The 22,953-nt window shown below is 41.4% G+C and overlaps 1 protein-coding gene across 3 annotated transcripts in view; it reads right to left on the bottom strand.

Moving 5' to 3' along the window:
* kiaa0825 (KIAA0825 ortholog) overlaps positions 1–22,953 on the bottom strand; it is a 117,477-nt gene that overhangs the window by 59,741 nt on the left and 34,783 nt on the right. For all 3 annotated transcript variants that reach the window (XM_035905233.2, XM_035905234.2, XM_006784091.3), the window contains 11 exons: positions 21,217–21,407; positions 19,885–20,091; positions 19,568–19,678; positions 17,752–17,891; positions 14,991–15,170; positions 12,087–12,317; positions 11,708–12,012; positions 11,419–11,525; positions 9,091–9,235; positions 6,847–7,002; positions 4,864–4,958 (listed from right to left, as the gene is read on the bottom strand). In XM_035905233.2, the coding sequence (XP_035761126.1) occupies positions 4,864–4,958; positions 6,847–7,002; positions 9,091–9,235; positions 11,419–11,525; positions 11,708–12,012; positions 12,087–12,317; positions 14,991–15,170; positions 17,752–17,891; positions 19,568–19,678; positions 19,885–20,091; positions 21,217–21,407 (1,868 nt within the window). The remainder of the gene's footprint in view (positions 1–4,863; positions 4,959–6,846; positions 7,003–9,090; positions 9,236–11,418; positions 11,526–11,707; positions 12,013–12,086; positions 12,318–14,990; positions 15,171–17,751; positions 17,892–19,567; positions 19,679–19,884; positions 20,092–21,216; positions 21,408–22,953) is intronic.

Below are 22,953 nucleotides of genomic sequence, written 5' to 3'. Positions count from 1 at the left end.
CTGTGACTGGCCGTTTGATTAATGAGCCTCTCAGCCTGTCTGTGCAGTTTGAGGAGGGGCCACGGCCTTATCCCAGGCATCACTGATTTATTCGCCTTTGGAGCAAACCTCCAAGTATCACACGCGCTAAAAATGTAATGTTGAACATTCAAACACACGCGGCCCGACACATGTACGCCCTCTGTGATATGCTTACAGTATACAAGCTGGTGCAGTGCAGATGCACACAAGCAGGGATGGGAACAGAGTGATGCGCATAAGCTCGTCCCTCTTCTTCACCACCTGCTTACGGCTAATGAAAACCTCAATGTGTCAGTGCTGTCCAGGGGTAGCGAAGACAAAACACGCCATGTATAACCAAGCAGACAAAAGATGTATTCTGTCTCCACCAACACAAACTCCCATCCCAAGCTGTCAGTCAGTAGAGAGGACACCCAAGGAGATCTACGAGAGAAGAAAGAAGCCCTTCCTCAATGACACCTCACACTCTCCTGATTTTCAAAAGTGACAAGTCTTTTGAATTCGTGGCCTCGCAAGATGGAGAGTCTGATGATGGCTTGAGAGCATTTCTTCTTGTTTCTTTGGCAGCGGCAGCCGTGAAATGTCACTCTGGCTAACCTTGAAGCTCTTTTCTCCTGCGTTGTTTAATGCTTCCAAGACTAGGGCAACCAACTGCTCAAAACGGTACGGTAGCATCCCCCTTAAAGTCAGATAAATGCTTTGAGAAATACTTCCAGGTACACAAATGTGCATTAGTGTGTGCATGCCCTCACAAAAAGATGCACACGTGCTCACACAAATGCACAAAGACGAGCGCACACTCACTCATTCCCTGAAGCGTAAAGTAAGACCATTAATCCAGACACACTGAGATCCAGCTTCTCCCCAGGTTGATCAGCGTCCGTGGAGAAAGACGAACGTTCTGACATATTTGTTTTTATTTTATTCCCTGAGAAAAAGGCCCGCCATATGGCAGCGCCAAGGAACAGATGGCGATTGCCCACTTCCTGAAAGCACAAGCGTCTATCGCCGCAATTTAAGGAGCCGCTCAAGCAAGAGAATGCCACAGACTGGCATTTTTCCACAAACTGCTATTGTTATAGACCAGAGGGGTAACAGAAACAATGAGACAATTCAGAGAAAATGGTTTAGTGCTCAGTAGTTATACTGTAGCTAACTATATTAAGCCAGCAAATCTAGAGGTCAATACTACTAGTACCCTTTTACTGTCAATGCGTGTGTAATAAAATCGTACCGAGCAGTGCTTACTCAGAAAATAAGGTCTAAATATAGCACAGCTACAGTATATCTAACTCTGAATTTACTGCGGGCCAATGCATGACGTCTTTCTGTTGCTCCACGCTGATTTTAAGACCGTGTACCCGGAGCAGTAGAACTAGCAGATCTAAGCATGAATGTCCTTGGACGATATTAGATCCTTATGATGGAGTGGAAGAGTGCCAAGTGACACATGAGGCTTCATCTCTCATACTTGGCTACCCCTTAACAACCAGGTCAGGGGACCTTCTCTGACATATAGGTGCAAGGAAACTGTTTCAAAAAGTCACCTTAGCAGATGACAGCTAAAATGTGACTTTTGTCTGTTGCAACACATGACACTTGTTCAGACTTGTTTCATTTTTCCACGGATGGAAAAGAAAAATGACATAAAAGACCGTAGCACGCGAAGGCCTTGGGACACAATCAGAGTCACAGAAGAAAGAGAAGGGTCAGCACTCCTGGCATTATTTTCAACCTACAAAGGGCCTGAGCGGTGTTTTTTTTTAAAAAAATTTTTGTATAAAAGTACGCTCAGACAGAGTTACAAGTGTTCACTAAAGAAAAGGGGATTTGAAAGTGCGACCAAGGACAAAGCAGTTGACTTATCCATTTGCAATCCATTCGCTGAAGAGAAACTTCAGCATCAGTTGAAGCACTTAGTGCTTTGACTCAACGCTTCTGTAACAAAGAGCGGTTCATAACTTGAAGTCAAGGAATGAGACAACCTAGACAAATTTCAATTCATAATGCATGGAAATTAATATAAATGCATTCAGTACAGTTTGTTGAAGGTGAAATGTTAAGTATATATGAGCATGTAAGGAAGATACTTTTTCATATGCAAAAACTTTAAATCTGTTAGAGATAAAGGAAGACACTGAAAACTTTGGGGTGGCTGAATTTTACCAGTTAGTTCTGGTGTTAGACCTTGATTCACAAACAGAGTATGTGTTGTTTCACTGGTATAAGCCTATCATAAGTCAGCTGCACATCAGTGTCTATAAAGATGTCCATCCATGTAATAGAGGTACTTTCAGCTGCTCACAAAGGGTTGCCACAGCAGGTAGCTCCTCATTTTTGATTTTTATGTCTGATGTCCTTCCTGATGCATCCAACAAGGGATTTGTGTCTCCTCCTGGAGCTAAAACAGGGATCTTTTGATTTTGCAAATGTAGAATTCAGAGCCACCCATCCATCCATATAATAAGGGGGAAAATAAGGCAAGTAAAGTAAAAACAATATCTGTTTAGCAAAGCAGTTAGCCTTCCTTAATAGGTTTTTGAGGCCTATCATTTATCACAGCTGGCCAAGAACCAACAGGTTGGTCGGTTTCCCAGACAAACAATCAAAATTTGACCCTTCCAGGCAGTACTCCATCAAACACATCCACTAATCACTGCTTCTTACATTGTTTTTAACAGTAACAACGTATTTAACAAAGCCAACCCACCATTTAGTCAGAAAACAAGTGGGTTTTTTTACATAAGTAATCCATCTGCCCATTAATGTATCAAGTCTGCCAGGAAGCCAGGTCATATAGTCAACCCTGGGGGTCCTTCAGTAGTATTAATCAGTCTGGTTTCTGCTGAAAAGCTCAATCTGTAGATGATGGATGAGCCATCATGCCAAGGGAACTGAAGTGACAGGTGACAAAGAAGGACACACATATCTGTATAAATCCACTCTCCCTCCTGTCTGGCCCAAGCGTTACACCGTCAAGGTAGCAGGGTGAAAGTGTATGTATATGTATGTGTGTGTACGTGTGTGTGCCGACATAAGTGTCTCAGCATGTGTCCCGCTCTGCTAATGAAGTCATCTGAACAGTGATTTAACAGCCCTGGTTTAAAAGCCTACCGCCCCTTAACTCATAGCCTTGCTCCATTAGAATGTGATATAAACCCTGGGCACAATAACTGTCCTGCCACTATCACAATATATAGGAGGCCAATGGGCCACACTGCTAAGTCACACAGCCCGGGAGCAGAAAAAAATATTGACTGTGTACAGGAAGAGAAAGTCATTCAAGGAGACTAAAAGTTAGAAGGTAGAAATTCACAACAAGGTCACAATAAGAGGACTTTTTATACTGTACGGGGTAGAAACATTACTATTAAAATCATCAAGAGGGTGAGATATGCTGTGGCTTTTTCAGCAACTGGAAGCAGTGAAAGAGTAATTGTTGTGAAGTGAAAACAGCCGAAGGCACTTCGGCCTGTGGTTACGCAGAAAGTGTTCCTTATCTACACTAACAAATGGATCAGTGGATGAGACATCAGTGTGCTTATCCCATGAACGGCCTTCTATAGCTTGAAGGATATTTCTGAGTCACAGATTGATCTGAGAAAAACTTTGACAGCTTACATGTCGCCAGTCCATGAAACTAACTTCCTGCTCTGTGCGAGCAACTTGTGCTGAACCAAAGCCATTCTCCAAATCCTCCATGAAATCTCTTCCTCTGGCCCAACAAAGACAGGCTAATGAGGCAAATGACAGAATCTCAGACACTTTGATACTGTGAGATTAGGGTGAATTATATAACCTTTAACCCCTCCCACTCCCATCCTCACACTTTTTGAGTCCTTGTCAGAAGTGATATGCTTTTTCTCCGTGTCGCTCACAATCTCAAACTTCAAGTCCAGACCCTCTTTTTCTATGTCTCTTCCTATCGGACTTCATATCCTCTTCTTTCAGTTTCTATTCATGAATGCTGAAACACTAATTTGGCTCAGTCAAGCAATGACAGTATCTGTTTTAGCATGCAACAAAGCAGCGTATAAGGGGCGGAAGAATAGAGTATGTGTATGTGGGTGTGGGAAGAGGGGGTAGAGGCATGGAGGCGACAAAGCTCGTCACAGCGTAGCACAGAGCTGAGTACTTCACCCTTATTAGGCCCGTGTCCTTGGCAGATGCAGAGCTTGCCCTTTGTTAGAAAGGTGTGTGTGTGTGTTACAATGGCAGTGATTTAGAATGGATTGGGCGTAGGTGTGGAGACAAGGTGCAGTAGCCCCATAGCTCCCTGATAGCTGGCAGCGTGACAGCTGTGAATGGAGAACAGGGAACAGCCTGAAGTATTGCAATCTAATATGTGTCACATACCTGCATAAATATTTATGCCTGTTGCAGAGTAAAACAGGAGGGGAGGGGGAGGAGAGGATGGGACAGGAGTGGTGGACTTGGGCGAAAAACTTCAATCAGATGACACAAAAATCCGAACCAGCCTGTTTTTTATCCATCTTTATGTACCAACCCCAAGATCTCAAAAGTATCTAATAAGCAGGCATTACTCAATTACCAAAAATTGTGTCTGTGCAGTCAGTGACACATGCATTCACAGAGAGGATTTCATTGATCCACTCCATTCAGCGCACACGGTATATGATAGCACTCCAATATCCTCTTTCCAAAGATTTCTTTCCACAGCACAGCCCGCATTATAGAAGACACAATCGGGAAAATGAAACTTTATATGCTGATAAAAACCATCTGAGGTCTGTACCGAGGCGAGTAATTCACAAAATGACTGCACAAATGAAACACAAAAAGACTCATACAAATACATATATTGCAACAGAAATGTTTTACCTGTTGGCCAGCAGAGCTCTGAAGGTGACCCGACTCATGCCCTGATAGGCTGGGAGCAGCCTTGCCCAGTCCCATGCCCAGTCGACCACAGCACTCTGTTGATGTATGAGGATAGCGTTTGTTAGTTATTAATCAGGGTTAATACCATCAGTGCATTACCGCTCCAGCTGGGACCCACTAACAAAAGAGGAGGGGGGTCTCCAGCGCAGGCCACCGACATCAGGCGATCAATCATGTCCGCACAAGAAGGTTTTTATTCCAATAAGACAGCAATTAATTTATAAATCCATTTGGGGGATGTAGCCATCATTTATAGAAAGATAAATCAATTTTTGGAGGGAGTCGTTACTCTTCTTGCTATGCCTTTTTTTTCCTCTTTCCATCTTCAATGGCACTCTGCCAACCCCCCACCTTCCCTTCTCCTTTTCTTTCCCTCTATTGCTAACTCTCACTCTTTTTTAAAAATACACACATACACACTCACGTGGATGTGAACAAGGAACACACACACCTGCCACCATCACCATATTGGGAAAGCAAATAAAAATCAGATTGCTTTGATTGTAAAATGTCACTCTTAACTCCAGGCTGAGTTTTATTGACAAAAGGAGGAGAACTCTACTCGTTCCATCCATCCATCCGATCCCCCCTCTGCTTCTTCCTCGTCTGTGATTGATGGGTGTAACTTTTTCCTCCTCCCTCCATTTTATTTGACAAACAACACAGGCACCTGAAGCGGAGAAGGCATTTTAATCATTCTCTTAATAGGGTGTTTCTATGCAAAGCTATGCAGCCTCCTGTGATAAGCCGAAAACAGGCCAAGTCTTAGAAATTAAATGGGACTAATGTTCTTGAAAAGCCACAGCAAGAACTGAAGCTGCTATAAGGGACAAATATAAGAGTCACAAATACAAATCTTTTATCTTTTTCATAGCTTGTTTTGTATTTATCACTCTATGTTTCCCTTTTTGTTTCTTCTCTTTCTAATCACCCTCAACCGATCTTAGCAGATGGCTGGTCCTCCCTGATCCCGACTCCCGAGTTGCAGGGCTCTTCCTGTTTAAAAGGAGTTTTTCTTTCCCACTGTTGCCGACTGGTTACCCATAGCAGATTGTCTGATTACTGGAGGTTTCTAATATTGTAGGGTCTTTCCCTTTCAATATGAAATACCTTGATGTGACTGTTGACTGAATAGGTTCTGTACAAATAAAACTGAATTGTATTCAACTCTAATAATATAAATATTAAAGTTATAATTCTAATCCTTAAAAAAAGAAAGCAGAAACACACACAAGCCTATCTTGAGAAAATACTTACTGCTGTAAGTGTTATAAGTACCATTGTATCTCTCCTAACAGTGGGGGATATCGTAGTAATAGAGGGGAAATGAGGGGGAAAGCGAGCAACTCCTACAGTGAGCTACCTGTAGGTAGACTCAACCCTGATATGGAGAAAAAAAAAAACCTAACAATTAAATGAACATCATGGTGACACTCCTGGGGATAAGTTCAGGATAAGAGGCTACATGGTTCAAAGCCCCAAAGAAGTGCACTTTAAGACTGCACTCTCCTTTAACATTACTCACTTCTTTACAAAAGAAAAAAAAAAACTTCTCTCATCTTTTCACCTCTTCGGCGTTCTTTTCTTCCTGCCAGCCTAACTCCTGCTCGGAAAAAGACAGCAACCTAAGGGGAATAGGAAAGCCAAGCCCCAGAAAGACCTGACAACTTCAGAGACTACCACAGTATCCAGTTCACTAGAGACTCAAAGGGCTTCTAACCTTCAACATTAAGCTTCCGGCCTCGGTGAAAGTTATAATGACACCACGCTGTATGTCACAAGTACACCCACACAGTACAAAGTCTGAAAACTGGAAAAAGTTCACATGAATATCAAAGATGTTTCACACAACTAAAACAAGTTTTAAACACTTATTTGCTACCAGAATATAATATAATGTTAACCTTAAAAGGCTTAACACACCTGATCCAGCTTCTTCTTGCCAATGTGGTCAAACTGGTGGAGAGGATTGAAACGGGCACCTCCAACGTGACTCTCGGGGCCAAGATCAAACTTCACAAAAAGAGGAGGATCATTTGGCAAGCCTGAGCTTCCACTCAGTTTAGACATCAGCAGTTCCTGTAAGCAGGTTATGAGGGTGGGATGGAAGAAGAGAAACACAGGAGACGGATGCAATGTGATTGATAAGACTGATAATAAATAAGCTGTAGAGAAAAAGTCTTAAAGGTAGAGTGAGGCCAAAAGGTTTTGTATAAGTAAAATAACTAAACTCAAAGTCGATCAAACAGACCAAACAAATAAAGAGTCTAGTGGAGTTTTAGCGTCTACTTACGTGTATGGCTCCACCCTGAGCCATATTTCAGTGAATGAATAAAGCAATGAAAAACACATATCAAAACAAAATATGTACAGATGGAACGAAAGAGAAACACAGGTTTTTTACACTAGTGCACTTTCTGGTGCTGTTTCTGTAACCTTTGCTGTAGTTATAATGCATGTGTCTCACAATAGGTCCAGCATATAGTAATGAGTCTTTGTACACTATGACTCGATGTGTGTGTTCATGCACACATAGGCATCCTGGTGTGAATTCGGTATATTCCCATCCGTCAGCTTGACATGGCCTCTGGACCTCCTCCTCCCTCTCCTCACCACCAACCCAGTCTGTCCCTGACCTGCATGTTCTTGCCTCGACCTTGGCTGGGTAGAGACGCTGGAGCTGCCAGAAGGATAACTCTTGATTCTTGAGGTTCCCATTCACATTCTCTCAAATTGCCGAACAGAGTTATTATATGTGTTAACACTTCAAAAACATCAAAAACACATACTCTATATGTCCATGCTGGATCCTATTAGATACAGATTATGAACTCCAACTAGACAGAGAAAGGTAAAGAGGTCCGATAATGCAATTTAGCCTACAACCCAGGCTAAAATGTAAAAAATAAATAACTAGGCTCATTTAGGTAGTTATATTAATTATATTAGTCTTAAGACTAAATGTCCAAGAAGTGTTGCATTAAAAATAAATTAAATTATCTTTCTTTTTTTTCATATAGCATGAAGAATAAAGTTTTTAAGATTTAGTTGTAGTATGTCATGTCCTTGTTTCATGCTAGAAAAACTAACATGTTTGCATTCAGAAAATTGGATAGGGTTAACAGTCTTCCCAGCAGCACTACAAACTCTCTGGGATGGTGTGCTCATTACAGAAATACACAAGCGACTTCAGAGACCAAAAGAAAAAAAAAAGATGGAAAAAACCCACAAAAATAGCATTTGTGTCTTGTGATAGGCTTGTTAATAACCATTGCAAACTTTTGAATACTGTCCAGTATGCATGTAAAAATGAATGGAATCAGACACAAAATTCACATATGTGAGAATGCAATCAAACTGTTAATGTACATTTTAGGACACTCGAGCCAAGCTGGCATAATGTTAGCTTACAACTAGCAGTTGTTGATGTTTACACATCAACAACTGCTGTGCGTTATAGAGCCCCAACTTCAGTTAGCAACATCCATAAAACACAATTAGGTGGAAGGACGCCCAAGTTTTCAAGATGGCATGGCAACATGGTGTAAGTGTATGAGAATGCATCAATTTGTTGGACTAACACTAACTATTTATGAGTACAGTATTCTCTTTTTCTATTAAGTCATCTCAAAAAAATATTTACTGTACCTTTAATGTTTTGCTTTTTCAACTTGATTTTCATTGGACAGGAAACGGCAACATTCCAAAAAAGTGTTACTAAACCAGTTAAAACAACTTAATATGATTTTTAGCTTTTCAACAACCACCAAAGATCTTTTTTAGACATCATAAGAATTTAGCTACAATAGGCTAATAAAATCTAATCGATTTGGGGACTTTTAGAAGAATAGTTTTTGAAGTAAATTTCATAAACTAACTTCCACTTGAGTTTTAAAGGACTGTTCTTCCTCATTGAAATCTCTTCCAAAAAGCTTTCCACAGAGTCTAGTAACTCCACGAGGCTTCCTCTGCTCTATATGAGGTGAGTGTATTACACTGGAAATCACTGTAGGTTTGCACCCTTGAGGTCACTTGAACAAAAGACGATCAGAACAAGCAGACTGCACACAAGCAGCAGCCCTCTTCCCTCTGTCTCCCCCTCCTGAACAGCCTGCGGCCTCAGGCCAGCAGCCACCTAATTGCTGGGGAGAGCGAGTACTTCCCTACCTCATTGCCTTGGATGATGTGATAGATCTGCCTCAGGTAGCTGCTGCCACCTGCTTTGTGGCAGACCTCCAGCAGCATCAGGCCTATTTTCTGCTCAGTCAGTTCAGCTGCAGCAACTCCTCTCTCGCTTCCTTGTTCAAATACACTGAGAGTGAAACAGAGATGGGAAGAGGAGAACTTAGTAAAGACAACACAAAGAAAAAACCCAGAGTGAAGAACATAGAAGATGAGAGGAGCAGAAGGAGGCAGGGTGTCGGCTTATATTTGAATACCACCTCTGGCTAAGGAAGTATCTTCGAGTTTGGAGAGGAATTTGGGCTACAATTTAGAAATTGCTATGACTGGAAAATTAACTGTATTAAAAATTAAAGTTTGTTTTTTTTATTCAGTTACTTCACAAGGCAAAAGAACTTCAAAATGTAAGTCTTGGCAAAGAAAGAAAATTACATTTTGCTCTAGTATCTGAAAACCAATCAGACCAGTCAAATCTTCTGTGGTGAAAATGACCAAGAAATACCAAAATCATTTTCACTATTTTCATTATAATTCATGAGATACATGAGACATTTTAACCAAAGGATGCCGTTGCACTGGACTGGAGTGCGTGTGTGTATGAAGCTTGTATGTAATTGTATGTCAAGGTCCGTAGGCTTGTATTTTCCCAACCCAGGTGAATGCCGGCACCGTTTTCCTGCCCTTCCTGTATGGATGGGTATCACACTACCGTCCATCAAATCTTCTCTTTCACATACACTCCCTGTCATTGTTCTCTCTCTCTCCTCACGTTTGTAATTATAAAGTGGCAGAAACGGTGTCGCCTGTCAGCCAGCCATTGGCTGTTTGACATTGAGAGTTGCAAAATAAGAGGAGTCCCGTCTCGTCCATATACATCGCCTCATTCTTTTGCCCGGCGCCCTGGCGGTGGTGTTGTCGGTGATGGTGGCTGTGCATCCGTGTCAGCACCTGCGCTGTATCCTTTCCTGTCCATCACTGTGCAGGTGAAGCAGATGATTGGATTCAGTCAGCAGGGTGATTAATGAGGGCCCCTCTGGATTTGGGACAGCCTATCAATCATGTCATTAGGGCCAATGTGCCCTGAAAGAGGCAGACCTCCGCCAAGGAATAACTGCATTCATCTTCATCTGTGTATGCATCCCATCAGCCCAGCCAGGGTCACCATGATGGAGAACAATAATCTTCCCCTCTACAAATTACTTTGCAAAGACAAGGTGGGTGCTGTTGGGGAGGGGGTGGTGGTAGTGGTTTACAGTTAGGAAAGGAAAAGAGGAAGGTAAAGATGAAGGAACTGAAGAGGGATCGTGTAGGGCCAAATGTTTTTTGTGAAGGCGTTTACTCTGAATGCGTGTGCGCATGGGATGCCAGTAAGAGAAGTGCCAGTTGTTTTTGGAGTTATTACAACCTTCCTCTCTCTCTTTCTCGCTCTCTCTCTCTCTGACACTGTATTCTGATTGTTTACAAGCCAGGCGTCACTTCCCTGTGAAGGTTAGTTTAATGAATAGTAATGATCCCACTGAATGCCTCCGACAGGTGATACATAATCACTCTTCTTTCACTTTTCCACCCCCTCACCACCCCTCAGCCGCCTCGTCTCTTGCCTTTTTTTCTCTGCACTTACCCCCTCTTCCTGTCACTGTAACAGACAGCATTTCCTAGAACTGGTCATAATCTATTCAGTGTCCTTATTTATTTCATTTTTTTTTTTAATGGTTACGCTATCAATGAATCAACTTTATATGAGGATGAATGTGTCCGGAGTTTGCTATGATTAAGTGAGCGACCAGAAGACAACATTTCTGGGAACAAGCAGCAAAATGCAACGCCAAAGGTCACAGATCAGCCAAAAACGAAAGCTGTTTTCCCATCATTCCACACTGCAGTTCATTCAGTCAGGCATGTGCATCATTTAGCACAACAAACAAATCTGAGATTCATTGATTTTACTCATACAGATTGTCAATAAAAAATTATCTTGGTTACATGATACATCAAAATTTGAATGCTCAATTAGAAATGCATGTCTAAGTTGCATTTGTTTAGTGTTTTTCTAGGTAATTCTTATGGCAAGTAGCGAAACATACCATCAGTCAGTTTGATGCATTTGAACCTCCTCCTTCAGCAGACAGTCAGCCCTTATTTTTGACAATCACAAAATTACATTACATTCGGGGAAATACATTTTATGAAAAGATTTTGAGGCTGACATCAGTAGTCTATACTAAATGAGAGTGAAGATGGACTAAGAAAAAAATAGCACTTAAGCTACTGTTGGCACCATTCTAATGTTGACCTCTTTCCATATCCTCCTACCTGTCTGAGCAGAGTTTGCGAGCCTTCTGCAGCTGCAGTTGTGTCCACTTTGGTCTTTTTTCCTCCAAGGCCTGTATAACTTTGTGCACTGAAGGTTTGGGAACACCCTAACAAGGCAAATGAATAAAAATATGACAGACATTAAGCCAGTCATCATATACAGAAATGATATAGACAAACATATAAACATACAACGAGATATAAAAGGTCTGGTACAACACACTACTATTTGTAATTTCTAACTAAACCCTCTACCTGTTGTGGCTACCACATAAATTTCAGCCATTACCTTTTGCTGAATGCCTATGGCCGCCTGTACGCACTCTGCCAGCAGGGACAGGCGGTCTTTTGCTGAGCGGTCCAGAGCCAGACCACTGATCTGTTCTAGTGTGTCTGGGTCTTCTAGGCCCTGGATCAGGCAGCCCAGCAAGGCCCAGATCAACAGGCCCACTAACCGCAGCTGCCGGACATGCTGGGAAAGGTGCTTCTCTGCCACTTGGAATAGAAAGCGGATCGGGAGTGGCAAGGATGCTACAGCCATGGGCAGGTTGGTGAAAATGAAGGACAATGCTTGAATTGCTAAGGATATGATAGCTAGAAGAAGAAAGAAATGTTAGAAAAAATCCTTGAATTTTATCTTGAATGTGCAAAACTCAGTCTGTGCATACTTTTAGCAACAGTGTCCTTTCCCTTTACATCCAGTGGTGTGTAGTTCCAGTCCTTGGGTATTTTAGCCAGGACATTCTCTGGCACAGTAAGCTTGAACAAGGCTGCACCAGGCTCCTCTGTGGCCTGCCAACCCAAAACCATGGAGACGAGGTGTTGCAGAAGGCTATTGGTGGATTTTGTGACTATGTCCCGGACACAGCTGACAACTATAGGTACTGTCCGTGTGGTGTCTGTCAATAATAAACAAAGGAAGCAGATTTTTTAAAACAAGGGTCAGCTAAAGAAGATCAGATGAATGACTCCAGACCGTAATTATTATTTAATTTTAAGATTTGGGGAAAAGAAATATTGGTAAACTGCACAAGATAAAAGTACAAGGTTAGTGTTACAGCAACAAACTGTTAGGTTTGTTAGGTTACTGAATTCACATACTTTGCACTAAAAATGTTAAATTTGAAATCAATACTTTGTGTTTAATCTGAATTTTTTAGCTATGTCAGAAAAAGGCGGATATGTTGTCAAAACCTTTCAAAATGATACGAATGATAAGTTTCTTTAGAGAAAACCTTCTTATACTGTTCTAATTATCCCTGCACTAGGAATATGTTTATGAACATGTTACTGTATACTGATATAAAAATGGAGAGTGGATGCTTACACATTAGATCAGTTGACATTTCATGTTATAGTTATTGTGCTTTGGGATTTATTTTTAAAGCAACAAATCAAAAGTCAAGAAATAACTCTACTTTTCAAAGAATGACAAAAAAGAGAGACATAAATCATTTATATGAATCCATATAGTGTTAAGGTATTCTCTTAAAATATCTGCACCAAATGTGAGTACTCAAGTTCAAACGAAAATCAGATGCTCTCGATCAAATCCAGGTGGCCTGATAGCACGAATCTTGCTACGTTCTCCAGGTTTACCGTTTTTCATCGGTTTGCCCTTTTATATCTCGCTCATATTGTTGGCAGAGTAACTACAGTATGAAGTTGTATGGCACTCATAAACTTCCTACAGCCCCGGCTGTAAAACCAAAGGCTACAATCGGGAGAAACAGTACTGAAGCGGCACTAAAAGCGCACTGAAATCTCAAAGGACGCCTAACAAAATAAGTAACCTTAGCCGCAGAAAAAGAGGAGAACGGAACAGAAAATGATATAGCTTTTCGAAGGACAAGCGCTCTGTTGCAGGTGAGACCTAGACCTATTTTTCAAAGTCACTTGATTCTCAGACTTTATACCACCTGCAACTGTATTGACTTGTGTATTGATCTCAAGCAACCTGGTACAGTGTGATGAAACGTCAATGAAAGCGGAGAAATAGAGAAGCTCTCAATGTAATCTATGAGTTAACTCCGAGTACAGTTTAAATAGAAATGGGGGCACTGGGGGTATCCTGTAACCAAAATTATAATACAAAGATTTGGAACGGTCCAATAATTAAACTAATTACCCTGTGAGGATAAATGTTGATTGGATGACATTGAGAATTTTTCTGCGGCACACTCTAGCTCTCTTCCCCTTCATTCACTCTGTCGACCCCTCCCTTGCTCAGTATCCATCTAAATACTCTTCTCCAATCACCCTAATTTATGCTACAATAATTACCACTTACCCAGGATATAAGAATCACCACTAAAAAGAGCTTCACACTCCACAGGAGCTCAGATTAAGCTCTGTATTAAAACTTGCACTACAAAGAGGCAGAGAGAGTTGGGGAATAACTATAGTCTGTGTAAAAGTATACTTGTGCTTTAGCTCATGTGCATGCAGTGTCAACACTGGCCTTTAGAGAAAATAAAATTGAGATATTCTTTGAGGGCAGATTTACCATAGTATTTAAAAATTCACCAATTAGACTCAACGTAAAATCTGGCAAGGTGCACCGAATAACATTGAATCGCATTACAATGCAATATTCTGAGAGACATCAGGTTTTGTAGCTCTCACTTTGACCTGTAGCACCTGCCTAAAATGTTGCTCCAGGCCAAGCACACAACCCCACGGCAGCAGGACAAAGGCACCCTGCCAAACGGCACAAACTGTTTATGGAGGCGTAAGGAACAATAACAGCCCAAGGTGTTCATTCGGCCTTTAAACTCTCCAGATCCCAAAACGATTGAACATCTGGAGGACCTGCTGGAACAAACCGTGATCCACCTTGTCAGTACCCTACAACAAACAGGGCCCAAAAGAGCCACTGCCAGACACCAGAAGAGACCAGGAGGAGGGCAGCCAACACAATATGAAATATATGCAATTTTAATGTTGGTGCTTTCTTAAAAAAGGCAACAAATCAGAGAAACAAATCAGGAAAATCTATTTGTCATGTTCTCCAGTTTATCACGAACTGTTCATTTTAAAACTAACCTGATTTACAGTGCTGTATTTTAACACATACTTTAGGTACAGTGTGTTTGACACACTTCTGAAGTAGGAAGTAGAAAATCCTAGGAGTTCCTAGTTGAAATTTTCAACTGTAGCGCCCCCTCAAATCAGATTTCCCACTCAGAAAGTCAGAGAAGCCCTACAAACCCCAACTTTAAAACAGCAGTGCATCTAAAGTTGTAAAACTGTAAAGCATGTACTCTGTACTACCACTTTTGTGTATTTGTGACTGACTAAATAGGCCGTACATAGAGCACTGACCAGGTTGTACGTATGAACATCTGCAGCCGTTTTTGTTCTTTTCCAACTGCTACTACTAGAACACAACTCTGGAATGAAGTCACACCCAGCTCTGACACCTGATTTCCAAAGTAAAAGGAATCCAGGGTTACAGTACTAGAGCACACAAACTAGAGATTGTACAACTGCTCATTCCGAAATCAGTGCAATGCCAAAATGTGGCAGCAATTGCTAAATATTAGGACACAGCAGCAAGGTTGTTACTTTACCTGCCAGAGTGTAGAGATGTTCCCATATGTGTGCACGTTCCAGGTATGGTTGAAGGGCCTGAGTCAAGGCCTTAGGAACATTATTCAGGTAAGAGAAAAGGTTGAACAATGACATCATGAAATCATCTCCCGCCTTGCAGCTCTCTGTAGACATTTCTGAGCTGTTCTCCTGGCAAAAATCTGAAAAATTAAGCGTCATTTTGGTGACACACATCTGCGAACAGTACAAATTAATGTGCGGATTAATGAAATCTTGATATTCTGGACCACTTGGCACAAACAACTGGATGCACAAAAAGATTAACACTCGTGCCCACACATACATCCAAGGGTGTGTAGGCGAGTGTACAGCGTTTTTTTTTTTTTTTTTTTTTACAAACTATAGTCCAAAAAAATATCACTCTTATGGATGTAGGTTTAGAAAGATACAAAACCCAATTCTGTGAAGCAGCATTTTGATTTCCGTGAACAAAAGCACATTGGAAAATGTCAAGGCTTCCCAACCTGACACATGTTAACAGAACGGGTGAACAAAAGGCACTGTGGAGTAGAAGGGGAAGAAAAATCCACATCTGTGTTAGATGGAGGAAAAAAGACAATAAAAAAAAACAGAAAAAGAAACAGATTTCAAAGCCCCTGGCTGTGGTATCCACAGTACACGGAGACAGGAAGTGAAAAGGAAGGGGTTTTGACAGGGTGTCCTTGTGGGGGTTGCTGTCTGAGAATAGGGCTGAGGATCGAGGTGTGTATATGTGTGTGTGCGTGTAACCCATATGGATGTCTATATATGTGTTCTATGTGCTTACGAGTAAGTGTGTGTGTGTGTTAAGTTGACAGGGGTTGCTGAGGAAAAGCCCATTGCTCCAGAGGTGGCAGACATCCAGCAGTCTGTCAGTCAGCTGTGTGGGAGATGACAGCCATTTGAATAGGAGAGAGTATGTAACGCAGCAGTCAATGAGGGGGCGCTGTGATGAAGGGCAGCATGGCTTCCTTCTGACTAATGCTGAACTATTTTAAAATGACAGGGCTAAATTAGCTGCAGCATCCCAGTGACAGTAACATTAGCCACCTTAATAACATGCAGGTAGGAAGTGCTCAAACTGTTCATGGAAGCTGATTTCTTCTGTCCCTCTAGCCAAGACTCCCTTTGCATCCCTCATGCCTATTTTCATTCACAATAACAAATCTAACACATAGACTCCAAAGTGGTCAAACAGCCTGACCTCCAATCAGTCTATTAGGTGGCATTGTGTGGATTACACCATCATCTTATTCGCTGCCTGTCTAGTAATTGGTCCTTGAGGAGAGAGTGTTCTGGATCTCTGGCTGCAGTGGTCCAGGAAACAGGGGTGACTAACATTAATTTCCACTTGGGGTGCTGGATAACATGGCAGGTTAACTAGGTGCCTTATAATAATGATCCCATTATGGAGCAGCAGATGACTTCAGAAAAACATGTCAGTGTGCTGGCACATCTCTGTGGAGTTTCCACTACTCCTGCAGCACACAATAATTCCAATGTGTTTTTGTTTCTATGCTGATTTCTCAAATGCTTTCCCCCCCCCCTTCCTCTCTGTCTCTAAGCTTATCCAACCTTGATACGTAGCCAATGCATACACCTGTTTATCTTCCGGACAGCCAGTCAACCAGTCACAAGGGCCCTCTCTGTAGACCTCTGTAATTGGAAGCAGACACGCTGAAGATAATAAAAAGGCCGTGTGTGTGTGTGTGTGTGTGTGTGTTTGTGAGCGTGTGTGTGTGCATCTGTACACCTCTAATTTAGGGTAAGCTGTACAAATGTGAAAAGTGATACTGTAGATGTAGAGAAGGTATGTTAGTTGGCTGGTCAGCTTTTTCATAAGTTAGTGTGCTTTGATAAGGCAGGTACAAAGAGTTAGAAAATGAACCATCAACAAAAAAAGAGCCTTGAATTAGCTATAATAAAGTCTAACTGAAACAGCGTGGATTCACCAAACCATCTGTTAGTCACGCTAGAATTTTTTCATCAACAGTGCTTCAAAACACACGCTAATATGTACATGTATGTGGAAGTGCAGAGGCAACACAGTAGTGTAGGCATTCAGTCAGGCTGTTCCTTCTGTCTGTCTGCTTCCTGGTTAATTACCACGTCACCGTGATAACACATGAGAGTCAGCGCTCCTAGCGTTGATTTACGGCAGCATGCAGAAAGAAGCATTGCGGAGCCTCTGAGTCAGACTCAGACCGAGCAAGAGAACAAGACAGTGAGAGTTGTTATTAATGAGGTCGCTATAATGTGAATTAATGTGCGAGTGCACAACAGTCTTTAAAGGTTAGACTGTTGAGAAGACTGTGGAGAAAGGAAGGAAGGGAAAATCTTTAAAGGTCAGGCCGTGTGCTTCGCCTGTGCCTGTTGAGTGTTTATTACTGCACTCTATTGATTTAGTGATGATGATGACCAAGGTGAAAATGATGATGAAGGCAAAGATGCTGATTATAACTTCATAAAATGGATAGAGCTTACCCAAGGTCTGTAAAACTTACTTAAGATATTAGAGCGCTGCAATTAAAACAGAGGTAAACACTTCCCTGTCATGTTCTCCTTGAGATCACAGAGTTATTAAAAAATGTAATTTTAAAGAATGAAAGAAAGTGGCTTTAATTGTCTCTGAAAAGACAGACAGCCAGGTATGTCCACAACACACACACACACACACACACTATAGCCCTTATCCAGTAACATGTAACAATCCACGTATGCATGCAAAAATGACAGACTTACAAGAATTTTCCAGGAGTATTCTGGGCAGGTGACAGTCTCTGTAAAGCAGCATTTGAAGTAGCAACTTGGGATTGCATCCGGGGTCAGATGTCAGTAGCCTCAGTTGACATGCCAAGGATGCCTGGCCCATAAGGCCATCTCTGGGAGAGATGGAGGAGAGAAGGAAGGAAAACAAAGTTGACAGTTCTGCAGTGTCAGGTGAGGTAGAAGTCTGCTTAGTGAGAGACAACAAAGAAGGAAAAAGCTTCACAAGTGAAAGATAAAGAAGTCTTTGATGATGCTTCGGAGGGAATATTTGGTAACACTGGTAACTTCCTTCAGTGTCACTCACTCCATATACAAGCCAAGTCTCCAAATGCCTTCATTCTCGCTTACTTATAGTGTGCACCGGGAAGGAATTAGCTCTAATCTTGGCCAGCTAAAAGCAAATTAACATTTGGGAGACAGCCAAATACATGAATATACAGCAGTACCCACCCCTTCATCTTTTGTATAACCAAGAGGCTGCAGCCAGCTGTGGGTAATGAGCCGTATCCTTGGTGTGTGTGAATGCGTGTGTGCGTGTGCACTCTTCAGAGCCTATGCTTGTCGTTATGTATGTGTGCGAGTGTGGGAGCATGCTGACATGTGTGTGCCTCCATGTTACTTTATACATCTCAATAAAATCTAATGGAAGGAATGGACAGAGTTTGTCTGAAGAGCAAGGAGGCGGGAGGCAGCACAGGGGGTGTCTGCCCAGAAATTAACCATTCTATTTGAGCCAAACGGCTAGAGCAGGGTGCACCCTGCTGCTTGACTGAGGAAAACTATGCCTCGGTCTGACAGCACAATTTATGATGTCACTGAGACCGCAAATCCAGAAGAAATCCTCTTTTAACTGCTCTGATGAATCTATCCAGCTACAGCACCGGGTCATCTTACTAAACCAAGACACACAGATATAGATGTATACACACACACATACACACAAAGGCAAGATAAATAACGTAGGGTATAAATGTGCACATACAGAAAATATTTTTTAGCCTGTACAGCTGGATGATTTATTGAGATCTTTTGTGATTTTATCATTGCTTTATTTAATAACCATAACAATGGGCTTTATTTTAATGGACTGGGGAGAGATTTGGCCAGAAAGGTTGAGGACCTGTGGTTCTGGCCACGAGCCACTGGCAGGCTGCTGGCGCCTTCGCATGAAGGCAGGAGGTGGGAGCAAAGAAATAAAGAGGTCATAAAAATAAACTCATTTCAGTTCTCTGATACTTAGGAGCAGGGGTTAGTTTGATTTGTGCTCCATCAGCGTACAATGACATCACCTCTGGCTGTGAAGCAGATGAGAGGGGAGTAAGGTGGAGACAAGGGTGAGGGGAAAGCATGATTGACTGCACAGTGGAGGTCACAACAGTAACTGGACACAAATGTACACACATGTATATAATTGTGTACATTCAGGTGCGTATGCAATCAATGCATCATGTGTAAAGCTCTTAGCAACCATGAGCATCAACAAACTCACTGTCAGCGCCAACGGTAGTTCATTCATTTGGTTTTTCTTTCTTACCTTGCATCTGTGTTATATTACCACAACAACTGCAGCTTGATGCTTGAGTGGCAGGTTATATATCCACACATACAGTATGCAGCTGTAACTCCAAACACAATCACATATGTTTCTCTACACACGAGGAGGATGGAAGGGATTGTGATTGCTTGGCATACCAGAGTGTGTATGTGCATTTGAGAGTGAACATGTATATTGTCCGTGTGCCTGCTGTATGATGGGTGATAGATGGTTAGATGGGTCTATTTTGTATACCTTATAGCTTGCTCTGTGAAGACCTCGGGGTTAATAGCATTTAGCCAGCGTATGACAGGAATGGTCGGTGGGTCTGGTGATGTCTCCTTCGCAGCATCTATCATAAATGTCCTGTTGCATATGGCAGCATGTTTACATTTACAAAAAAAATAAAATAAACACCACACCACACAAATGTTTCCAGAATCAGTGGTAACAGCCATCTGACTCACTCTGTTCAAACAGTGTAAGATGGAAAGTATGAAAACATTGCAGTATCTTTTTATCATCTTACCAAATTTAAAATTAAATAACAAAAATGTCCATACTGTACCAACCTATGTAGCAAAGATAGAGGTGCTGTGACAATGACAAGGACTGTCAGGAGCTGGTCACACAGGTTGTGGATTTGGTATGGCCAGTCTGAACCACCTGCTATTATGGTAATCACTGAAGAAGGGTTGTAGCACACCAAGGCCTTAGGACTTTCACACAGACTCCACATAAGGTGCTCCACATACAGCAACATTGCTGTAATGTCACATCTCCAGGACGAGGGAAACAGAAAGAGTGAATTTAAAGAGAAAAACAGAATGGATGTGATTGAAAAGCTGAGAACACCTAAAGATTATCTACTATGAGTCTCATTTCACAGCCAGCTAGATAACAGGAACTGCTTCTGATTTTACCGTTGAGATCTGAAGCGTCCCGGCTTTGGATGCGATCACCCTAAAACTTAGTGCTATGTTACATCAACCCACTGCTTTTACTTATATGCTAGTAAATCTGCTTTCTTAAATGGTTATGGAATGCTGCTCATCATCTATCATCACCTCTTTTTTGCTTCCCTTTGATCTAAATTCTTACAACAAAAGGGAAAGGACTGATAAAATAGAGATGATGGAGCATAGGAGTACCCATGTGAACACAATAGCAAGAGGGAGACCTGGAAAAGCTTTGGAAAGGCATCTGTTTAGCCTATGCTCACACTTTATAACTGTCCCTCCAGAAACACACAAATCTCCCAGAATCATAAACCAGGTTTCCCGTTGACATCTAATGTATATTGCACTCAATCTTTGTTAATACAGAGTTCACTTTATGTGGCATTTTTGAAGCATGGTTTATCCTGTAACTCCAACTGATGTATTGAACAAACAAATACTAAAGGGTTTTTTGAAATGATGGCCAAAGAAAAGCCTTACTGTCAAAGTTTCAGACTCCCAGAGTAGAGACTCTGGAGTGGAAGCAAACTGAGTTCCTCCAATAGCTCCTGGCCTTTGGATAAAAGTTCCCGTGATGGAAAAAGTCTATGTGTGCTGCATGGGGCTAGAATGTGTGGGTGGTGCCTCCACTCCTCAAACTCAGATTCTGCCTTTTACATTTGCATTAAAGGATAGACATGCACAAAATTCCGACTGTATAGGCGTCTTGCATTTTTTTGACGTGCTCAACTTATTAAAAGTCAGTTGTTTATCAACTTTGACTAACTTCCATCACAGCATTTCTCAGCAGTTAGTCCATCCACAATTAGACAAATGAAAAAGATTGCAACATATTTATTTAAATGTTAAAAAACAAAACAAAATGGAGTGTAGGTCTTTGCTTGGTGTATTACTATTTGTTATATTTATATGTATATATTATCAGCAATATGCATGATAAAATACCTGATTTGCAGGTGCCTCTTATACGAAGCCCGCGCTCTGGCATATCTTCGCACTAGCAGTTGTAAAGTGTCTGTTAGAACCTGACCAAGGACATCCCTGGCCAGCTCCGCCGGAAGGACCGCCCACAGGTCGCTGCGAAGCCCGCACAGGAAGTAGAACCACATCTGCACTGAGAAGGAACACCTCTCGCCCTGTGGAAGAAAGTGATAGATTTGAGGGAGGGGGGACTGTAGATGAAGACATGTTATCATATGGAAACTGACAGTGAAGTAAAAACAGAGAGAGGAGTTAAAAAAGGGAAAAAAGAGAGAGTGAGAGAGAAACCCTGAAGGAGAAGAAAGAGAGAGGCAGAGACACAGGCAGGTCTGTCAACACCAGGATGTCTCAGTGGCCATGCCACCTGCACTCTGCACCTGGGTTTCTTTTCCCACTGGGATTTTAGACTGCTTTAAAGTCCTGGACTGGCAAACACATCACAACCAGCACACACTTCCACATCCACTCTCACACATAAAAAGAGTGAAAGAAGGAAGAGCAAAAATCAAGAATGTTTCACAAGAAAGTGAGAAGAGGGGAAAAAACAGGACAGACTAAAAAGAATTACTATCCTGGCATCTTGCAGCTCTCTTGTAAAATATATAGGAGGATGCATTCTTTCCTCCACCTGTACACCAGAGTTACTATAGTTGTATGTCATTTCTAACTAGTTTTGCTTTTTGTCTCATTTTGACTTAAAAAAAATCTGTTTAGGCCAGAGAGATATCAAAGGCAAGATTTGTGAAAGAAAAAAAAAGAAACTTCAATAAAAACGGATAACGTTTTGAAAGCAGCTGGCTCACGGTGTTGTAGACATCCAGGGTCTTAATAAACATGTCCATCAACGTCTCATCAGCCAAGATGTAATAAAAATGTATTTATTTTTTTTAACCAAACTTACAAATACTTGAAGCTTCTCTTCATTTTTTATCTTATTTTAATTGGTTTTCGAGGTTTATTAAATAATTCCAATTAGTTTTAATTTTTTTCTAAATTTTTGGTTTAGTTTTCATTAACCATTTTAACTTTGCTATACACTTCCTAAATCTTCATACTTATCCTATTATAAGGTCATTTTGCACAACGCATACACATTAACACTACCAAACTCTTCAATCCATTTTCTCCCACTTCACCCAATCTCTTGTTTACTTGCCTTCTTCTTCCTTCTTTTCCCCTGTACGTATTGGTCACAAACAGGAAATAAGTCCAAGCTTTATGTCCTGAACGGAGTTGCCATCTTCTGCCTATAGACTCACTCAAGGTTACACAGACAGGAGCTGGATCCAAACCAGAGGTAGCCCCAAGCTTTATTAAACCAGCCAGGTCAACTATGAAAAAATTCATTTTTAAAGACCATATCCTGGCAAAAGTGCAGTCTGAAGCCTGAATGAAATTCAGCACATGGACCCACAACCTTTATGTCTGTGGTACAACTGCTTTATCGCATATATTCTTTTCTTTCTTTCTTTTTAAACTGTAGCTTAAATATTACAAATATTTTCTGCTAATAACAATTATTCTTTTTGTCCATACTAATCTAAAATGAAAAAACGAACCAATTGATCTGGCAAAGGGTACCTCTGAGGCTATAACAACCTGCGAATGAGTAACTACAGAAGCTGGTGATCCAGGAGATGAAACCTACACGTAAAATATCAAAAATATAGGTACATACATAGACATACCAAATGACACTTA

Source organism: Neolamprologus brichardi, chromosome 12 (assembly GCF_056152115.1).
Source record: "Neolamprologus brichardi isolate AB-2024 chromosome 12, ASM5615211v1, whole genome shotgun sequence".
Taxonomy (NCBI): domain Eukaryota; kingdom Metazoa; phylum Chordata; class Actinopteri; order Cichliformes; family Cichlidae; genus Neolamprologus; species Neolamprologus brichardi.
The sequence above is the reverse complement of the archived record's forward strand: the minus strand, read 5'-3'. Positions and strand labels throughout refer to the sequence as shown.